This window comes from Protobothrops mucrosquamatus, unplaced genomic scaffold (assembly GCF_001527695.2).
Source record: "Protobothrops mucrosquamatus isolate PMUCROS unplaced genomic scaffold, P.Mucros_1.0 scaffold145, whole genome shotgun sequence".
Classification (NCBI taxonomy): Eukaryota; Metazoa; Chordata; class Lepidosauria; order Squamata; family Viperidae; genus Protobothrops; species Protobothrops mucrosquamatus.
The window spans coordinates 280,310-289,001 of NW_015386511.1; the positions used below are offsets into that span (position 1 = coordinate 280,310).

Consider the following 8,692-nt stretch of genomic DNA (forward strand, 5'->3'; position numbering starts at 1 on the left):
AAGAATGTAGTGATTAAAGCATTGCATAAGATCCGGGAGACCCAAGGTTGAAGTCCGTCCTTTACCACAGAAACCCAGGGATTAAAGCTGGTCCAGCCACTTTATGCCCGACCAAGGGGTTTCGGGGCACTAAAACAGGGGCGAAACTATATCGAGTGCCTTGACGAAAAGCGAGATACAGTAAGTATATTTATTTCCCGCCTTAAAAAAAAGCTCCGGTTTTTTTTAATGCAACAGTAGCATTCAGTAGTAAAGAATACGGAAAAGGTATTCGGAGAATAAAATTCATTTCTTTACACGCACTCTCTGCACGCAAGCTGGTAAGAAACCGTCCCCTCCCCCCCTAACAGAGAACACTGACTCATTCTTCCCCTTCGGCATAACTCTCGCGACATTCTGGCTCTCGTCAAACGTGATGTCCTTTTGGGCGCTGGTATTTCTTCGATCGGCGGAGTTGACAGGGTGGGAAGATAGAAAGCGAATATAAGGAGAGGTCGTCTTACACGATGACTGACAAGTACCTGAAGCCAATGAAAAAGAAGAACGGCGAACGATGAGCCAATACGACGAAGAGGGAGGCGTGGATTCTCCGGCGGTTGATTGATCCCAGCCTTCGCGACGGTGTTGTTCAGTCGGCGCGAGAACATTCTAGAGGTAAGTACTCGGCGGCCATTACAGCTGTGCCCCTCCCCCTCTCCTTTTTAAAAAAACCCATCCTAATGCTGCCGCTATGGCAGATTTGATGTCGGTTTGAATTTAGGTGCGGGCGCTCCGCCGCCTGACTAACAATGCTGCCTCAGCTGATGGTCTTTCCCTTCCGGCAGAGTAACCGGCAAGGCTGATCCCGCTGATCCCGCCCGCCTCAGGACGCTTGGACCCCCCCTCCCCTCTCCTGGCGGTTGCGGCGTCCGCCTCCGCATCTGTATCTCTTTAGGAAAAGCGCCCGGGTGCTCGGTGACACCCTCAGCTCCGCCATCGTTCTCCTCGTACTAATTCGGCTTCGTCACAGCCCGGGGCGAGCAGCGTTGGGTTTATGTCTGTATTGGACGAAAACGGTAAGTAAAAAAAAAGGGGAGCGGGTGGGAGAGGGTAAGCATATGGAGGGGGGCAATGGGGGAGGGCTTCGCTTTGCTGGTAGGGCTGAGTGGCGGAGGCCGGGAAGACGGGCAGCGGCCTGAAGAGCTGGGCGCTTGCGGGTCGTTCGCTTACTCCCCCCCCACACACACACATACACACACTTGTGTAAGTGGAGGGTGTTAATATTGGTCCGTAATGGCTGGTCCCGAGTAACTTCCTGGCGGACAGAGGGGCAGAATGCTGAGTCGAGTCTTTGGGGGGGGGAGGACGAGCAGACAAGGCGCTTCTAGAAATTTGCCCTCCGGGGTTTCTTACAAAAAGAGCTCGTTCTCGAGAAGGGGAGGGCGGCAAGAAGGACTCGTAGACCAGACTTCGGCCTTGGATCGCATTGCCTTAAGCTGTATGCGAGATGGGCCGTGTAGTCCAACACCTCTAAGAAAAGAAGCCTGCAAATATGGGGAAGGGGGGGTCGGCGGCCTCTCCTTCCCTCAACCGCCGGTGGCGGTCGCTTCCCCGCTTCGCCTCCTCGAACGAACGCGGCTCGGCTCTACAAGATGGCGGCCGTCAGGTCTTTCCGCGCCTCAGTCCTCGTGATGGAAGGGGGGGGGCGGGCGGAGCGCGCGCTCTATGGCGCAGTTCCTAAACCCGCAGTGTGCGAAGGGGGAGGGCAGCGGGCGGCTCCGCTCCGGCGCTTTCGAAGGAAGGGGGGCGATGGGGCGGGGAGAGAGGGATGAATGGCGACGACACCGCCGCCCGCTGCCGCCGCTTTGTATTTAGGGCTGACTCAGTGCTTAATTGCTGCATTTCTGAGTCATTCCGACGCTGGGTTGAAGAGAGGGAGGAGTTCATTTTTTTTTTTTTTTAAAGTGGGTTTATTCGCGATAGCTGCATCGTAGTTTTATCTCTTAAGATAAAATACTAGACTTCCTTTTTCTCTCTCCCCCCCCCTTGTAGGATTTTTTTTTCCTTACCACTTCATTTATATTTCATACTGTTATAGACACGTGTGTAGAGCACGTGGAGGGAAAGAAGTTCGGTAGTTTTTCAATTCATCTGCTTACGTAAAAGAATAAAAGGCATGATTTATTTTAAATTTTTGCAACAATTACATTATGAGGCATAGTGTAATCGGCTCATTTAGATACTTTTTAGAATATTTTACTCGTTTTTGTTAAGAAATAGATAGTCATTGTTTCTCTCAACCTCATAGTTCCCAAAGTTCATTTCTTAATAGAGGATACCACTGAAGTAACTATTGCCTTGCAAACTAATATATGGCTCCTGCCAAAATTAGGACTGGTTAACAACAACAAACCAATAAAACTTAAAAATGAAAATATTTCCTCATTGCTGGCTATAGAACAATATAATGTAATAAGTTATAACTATTACCAAGTACAGAAACACAATCTACCACTGATTTATCATGTCAAGTTCATAGTGTTCTGACAAAATTCAGCATTTATAATTCAATATTGTTAGCTGTAAGTTTTATATTGAGTATTGTATAAAAAATATAGACCAGTTATGATGTTTGAATTCAAACAAAACAAGAGGCACGTATGTGAAGTATAAAAGCTTTCTATATTAATATTGCAGAGCTGTTGCGCAGCCATTGGTACCTGTATTGGGGAAATATAGCATACAAGCAAGAACCTCACAGCCTCAGTGGCGAAAATTTTTTCATGTCAGAGACCGAGAACTCTTGCAGTCGTTTATGTCATCACGTCTTCTCCAGACAGAAGATACCAAAAAGTTGCAATCAAAGATCTCTCCATCTTATTGATAAAGCTACTAATAAGCCAAAATGTCTGTCAACGTCAACCGCAGTGTTTCAGATCAGTTCTATCGCTACAAAATGCCCCGTTTGATTGCCAAGGTACATATTTCACCATTTCTTTAAATGTGGGTTAAAGTTGCCATTTAATGATGTGATATCATATATACTTAAGTTTTCTTTTCAGGTTGAGGGCAAAGGAAATGGGATAAAGACAGTTATCGTCAACATGGTTGATGTTGCAAAGGCGCTTAATCGGCCTCCTACGTGTAAGTTGTATATCATTTTCCCTTGAGCTTCATTTTATTAGTAAAAAAACATTTTTAAAGTATCTTTTTGGAACATTTAATAGTACTATAGTAAAAAAAATATGATACCCAGAGCCCTACTCCATTTTCTCATTTCTTCCACCCCTTTCAGTTTCCCTTGCTTCATGGAAGTGTGAGATAACTCAATTACAGTGCTATTGTCACTATGTCAGCCTAAATACACAGTTCTGTCTTCTGCCTCATAGAGTCAGCAATTTTTAAAGCAGAGGAAAAGAGCTGACTTGAATAGCTTTTATAGTAATTGCTATTGTGCATGGTACTCTGAAGCAATGCATAATTGTTTTGAGGCATTCTATATTAAATAGGGAATGCTTCTGCAGAAACAGTTAATTGATGTGAATTCTAAAGCTGGTCTTACAATTGTAGTAAGATAATAAAATAATTATAAAATATTGCTTTTTCATGGGCAAATGGAGGAAGAAATAGCTATCCAGTAGTGGTTTGGAATTGAGTGGTGCTAAAAATGACTAAAGTGAAATAAATTTGCAGAGGTTTAGTCAGAAGTGAGTGTGGGGACTTGATGGGAAACTTCATGACTAATTTTTCTTCTTTCTTGAAAGATCCCACCAAATTTTTTGGTTGTGAGCTGGGAGCGCAGACCCAGTTTGATGTTAAGAATGACCGTTACATTGTCAATGGATCTCATGAGGCGAATAAGCTACAAGACATGTTGGATGGGTTTATTAAAAAATTTGTTCTCTGTCCTGAGTGTGAAAATCCTGAAACTGATCTGGTAGGTGATGCTTTTAGAATGCTAAGACTTTATAAAGAAAATTATATACAAAGTTTTTTTAAAAATCGGCAATCCAGTTTCAGCAATCTCAGTTTTGTATTTGGTCAACCCTGAGGTTTCTCATGAGGTGGCCTACCAATGTCACACTAAATACTTTCAAGAAAGGCAGGAGATACTTAGCTTAATATGTCTAATTAGAAGACAACATTTCAAACAGGAATACTTTGGTACTTAACAAAGAAATAGTATGTGTGACAATAATGTAGAATGTAAATATATACCAAAATTACTTGCGAGTAAATTTGAATAGTCTTTGTGGTAGTAAGTTAAATGCTAAGCTCCCAATGTCTAGGTAGCTCTAACATCTGCAGTAATTTAAAATAGATTTCCAGGACTGCTTTATATAAGAAAATAAAACTTATCAAGCTAGTCCAGAATTTTCTACACAAGCCAGTTAGGGCATATATTGCTTCTGCTGTTTCATTTTCTTTAGAAAAGGGCTATAAAATGGAAGGAAGTAGCATATATAGATATAAATGAAATAATTGGTATTGAAACTTGCTCTCTTTGGCAGCATGTCAATCCTAGGAAACAAACTATTGGTAACTCTTGCAAAGCCTGTGGCTATCGAGGCATGCTTGACACAAATCATAAACTTTGCACGTTCATCCTTAAAAACCCACCTGGTGAGTGAATGTTCTTAATTTTGATATTTACCTATAAATGATCATTTATTTCCTACTTAATTGAGGCAGAAAACTGGAGGAGGTTTTTAAACAATATGTGTTGGAACTGGTCTGGAAAACAGTGCTATGTGGCAATTGCAGTGCAAGCAACACTCTGTGGTAGATAACTTAGTTGTCTATCTCAATTTAAGCTTGCAATACTAAACATAGCCTGACCTATTCCAGTGGTCTTTAAAAATGAGGCCATCTGTTATACAGACTCTAACAATATATTGATGATGTTCTCTATAAGCAAACATTCTGGAGTGGATCTGGATATATTCATGGCTGCATTTTCAACTTTGTAGTATTGGCATTAAAAGTATAGATACCAATGACCGAGCAAATTACAAGTAGTACTTGACTTAACAGTTCATTTAATGACTGTTCAAAGTTACAATGGCAATGAAAAAAAATGACTAGAACCGTTTTTCACATTGCAGCATCCCCATGGTCACATGATCAAAATTCAGACACTTGGCAACTGACTCATATTTATGACAGTTGCAATGTCCCGAGATCATGTGATCTCCTTTTGCTATCATGTGATCTCCCTTTGCTATCTGGCTTTCCCATTGACAAAGTCAATGGGAAAGCCAGATGTACTTAATAACCCTATTACTAACTTAGCTGCAGTGATTCACTTAACAGCTGTGGCAGTAAAGTCATAAAATGGGGCAAACTCACTTAACAAATGTCTCACTTAGCAACAAAAATTTTGGTCTCAATTGTCGTAAGTTGAGGACTACCTGCATTAGTGCATTCCAAGCCATGTGAAATCAAAACAGACTTATTTAGTATTCTTGTGCATAATTTCTGTTATTTCCCATTGCTTTACTTTTTATTTTATAAATTTAAATAACCTTAAATTAGAATGTCCATAAAAGGTTGGTTGCTGGATTACTTGAGCTAGAAATAAACTTCAGTGGGATTTCTACACCTTTGGAAAGCCTAATGTTTACTTTTTGTTACTTATTAGTCATATCCCTTGCCTGTAGGAGTCTGTCACAGTCTTGTAATGCCTGTATTATAGAAAATATAAATGTCCTTGGAAAAAATTTCAGTCTAAAGGCTGATAAATTGCATGTGGAAGTTATTTGTTATATATTAAGACTGAACCAAAAGTTGAATGTGTATAGGCTTTGTAATTGGAGAAACTATGCTTCTGTAGTTCAAACATTTGTATAAAAGCTGACTGATCTAATATTATTCAAGTATACCCAAATACCTTAAGATACAATGGCCAGCTAAAGCTGAGTTTGTAAATTAAAAATCTGGATGCATGTCTGTTAAAAATATATATTTCATTGGACTCTTGCTAATGTTCACAGAGAGCAGTGAGTCTGGTACAGGCAAGAAAGAGAAAGAAAAGAAGAATAGAAAAGGCAAGGATAAAGAGAATGGTTGTGTATCTAATACCGAGACACCACCCCCACAGTCAGCACCACCAGAAGAACTTAGTCCTCCAAATGTAGTGGTAAGTAGATCTGGTTACAATAAAATGAGCAACAAATGTATGGTTTCATTGTAAACATTGTGCTTTCTTGAAGATGAGTGACCTTTTTCTGATTTAATTAGAGGGTTTTTTATTTTTATGATTAATTATTCAAGGGAATAACGGGTTATTTTTTTCCAGGAAAACACAGTATCAAAGTGGTTGAATTGTTCGTATTTCTTAAACTGGGTAATGTATGAAAATGATTAACTTTCTAAATTTCAGGAGGAAGAAGATGATGACTGGGGTGAAGATACCACTGAAGAAGCCCAAAGGCGTCGAATGGATGAAATCACTGATCGTGCAAAAGTACTCACATTGACTGATGATCTAGAAAGGACTATTGAGCAAAGAGTCAATTTACTATTTGACTTTGTTAAGGTATTTCAGATAAATGGAGTGTTTTTCTCATTTCAAAAACTTTTAAGTTGAAACTGAACTAGTGAAATAATTTTAACTGTTGAAAAATATATTTCTTTTAAAACAAAATGTCTTTTCTGTTCCAGAAAAAGAAAGAAGAAGGTGTCATAGAGTCCTCCGACAAAGATATTGTGGCAGAAGCAGAAAGATTAGATGTTAAAGCTATGGGCCCTCTGGTGTTGACTGAAGTCCTCTTTGATGCAAAAATAAGAGAACAGATAAAGAAATACAGGCGCCATTTCTTGCGTGTAAGTTTTTTTGTATGTCAAAAACATTCTCCTGAGATGATGGGAGGGCTTTCTGCTTCCTGTCTCATATCTCAGTCTAAAAAGAAGTATTTTGTGTGAAATATCTCTTAGCTTATATGATTAAGCAAGTGGGCTACACATGCTAATACAGCTTTTTTCCTAATACGTTCTGGTTCGCATTTTAGTTCTGCCACAACAACAAGAAGGCCCAGAGATATCTTCTTCATGGCTTTGAGTGCGTAGTAGCTATACATCAATCGCAGCTGATTTCTAAAATTCCACACATCCTGAAGGAAATGTATGATGCAGATCTTCTGGAAGAAGAAGTCATATTGAGCTGGGCAGAAAAGGTCAGTTTTTACAAATTAAGGCAGCCCTTGCAAGCTACATTAATCCCTAATATTTGAAAAACTGCTTGCATTGTAGGATTTGTGCTTGATAGTACTTCATTGTTGATGCTAAAAGGGAAAGGGAAAAACTACACTCAATGTAATCTTTATAATGGGGGAGGGGCAAGCACAAAATACATTGGTATTTTCTGGTGATTACATTTATATGGCATTTTTGATTATTCTAAATGTTGGGGTGTAAAAAAGGGTTTTGAGTGAAGTAGGCTAGAGCTTGAAGTAGCTGTTTTTTGTTTGGAGCACCTGTTTTCCATTCAAGGTAAGATTTCATGGATAGAATGTTCCAACCTTGGAACTAAATATTTCATTCAATTGAAACAGTTAAAATTTCACATTCTAATCATTTTGTGTATCCTATACAATTCTATTACTTCGGTTTAAAATACCATGCTCATAAAACAAATCTGCATAAATTGTTAACAAAAAATTTTTGTTTTGTTTTTTAGGCTTCAAAGAAATATGTTTCTAAAGAGCTTGCCAAAGAAATTCGTGTCAAAGCAGAGCCATTCATTAAATGGCTGAAAGAAGCTGAAGAGGAATCATCTGGCAATGAGGAAGAAGATGATGAAGATGAAAACATTGAGGTGAGCTTTAAATAAGTGTTCTTTACCCACATGTATTGTAAGCTCTGATTTGAAATATCTAAATGTATGTTAGCTGAAAAGGAATTGTTGCTCCAGTGCTTTGCTCATTTTATAATAATTACGTAGAGATAAAAAGCCTCAAATAATGTAACAGTGTTACTATGAATAAACTTGTCTATTTTTGCAGGTGGTGTACTCCAAGACAGCCAGTGTACCTAAAGTTGAAACAGTGAAAACTGCAAACAACAAGGAAGATGACATTGATATTGATGCTATTTAAAATGAATCTACCTAGTTTCCAACTTCTCTGCATCTCTTGCCAGAAGTGCAACTTTGTGCACAAGCTATAATAGCTATAAACATCGTGCTATACTTCTTGAACTCAAATGTATGTTACCATGACTGGTATTTGTAACTAAGCTTAACAGATGAGAGGAGTTAATACACCAGCAGACTGATCTAAGTTTGCTGCCTGGCATGTTTCTTTTAAACTTGTATTGGACATAAATACTTGGAGCACATTTATACAGTTGTGAAAATAAAGGATTTGGTTTTGGAATCTTCAGTTCCGACACATTTTAGTGTTTTTTCTAACCTAATGTGGGCAGTAATGAAAAATTAGGTTGTGTTTGTGAGTCCATTTAATTCCCATTTGAGCATCTTTTGTTTTCTCACTTGGTATACTCATGGAGAGGGAAGTAAACTGGGGACATTATTAATATAAAACCTGCCTAAGATGTGGTTAGGATGTAATCCATATAGAATAACTATGAAATCATGATAAATTTATGCTTCAAAAGAAAAACTGAAATTTGTGGCCAACTTTTGTTAAATTTTTAATTGATGTTCTCCAGCTGTCTAATTTAAACGTCTTTTGTCTGGAGATTCTCGGTCATC

At 39.2% G+C, this 8,692-nt stretch overlaps 1 protein-coding gene and 1 non-coding gene across 2 annotated transcripts; both read left to right on the top strand.

Moving 5' to 3' along the window:
- The first annotated feature begins 466 nt into the window (after positions 1 to 466).
- EIF5 (eukaryotic translation initiation factor 5) lies at positions 467 to 8,360 on the top strand. Its single transcript, XM_015813231.1, has 12 exons — positions 467 to 654; positions 825 to 1,055; positions 2,677 to 2,956; positions 3,042 to 3,123; positions 3,744 to 3,916; positions 4,491 to 4,602; positions 5,973 to 6,118; positions 6,362 to 6,517; positions 6,643 to 6,804; positions 6,990 to 7,154; positions 7,658 to 7,795; positions 7,983 to 8,360. Exons 3-12 carry the CDS (start codon positions 2,885 to 2,887, stop codon positions 8,073 to 8,075), a joined length of 1,299 nt encoding a protein of 432 aa, XP_015668717.1. The 5' UTR covers positions 467 to 654; positions 825 to 1,055; positions 2,677 to 2,884; the 3' UTR covers positions 8,076 to 8,360.
- Positions 4,747 to 4,871, top strand: LOC114922380. The gene has a single exon (XR_003810397.1). It is a non-coding gene; the product is annotated as a small nucleolar RNA SNORA28 (small nucleolar RNA).
- Positions 8,361 to 8,692: the final 332 nt, after the last annotated feature.

Excerpts from the sequence above, each read along its gene's own strand:
- EIF5 (XM_015813231.1), top strand. The coding sequence starts at position 2,885 with ATGTCTGTCAACGTCAACCGCAGTGTTTCAGATCAGTTCTATCGCTAC. Across the intron at positions 3,124-3,743 it reads GCTTAATCGGCCTCCTACGT|ATCCCACCAAATTTTTTGGT; the intron begins GTAAGTTGTATA and ends CTTTCTTGAAAG. Across the intron at positions 3,917-4,490 it reads AAAATCCTGAAACTGATCTG|CATGTCAATCCTAGGAAACA; the intron begins GTAGGTGATGCT and ends TCTCTTTGGCAG.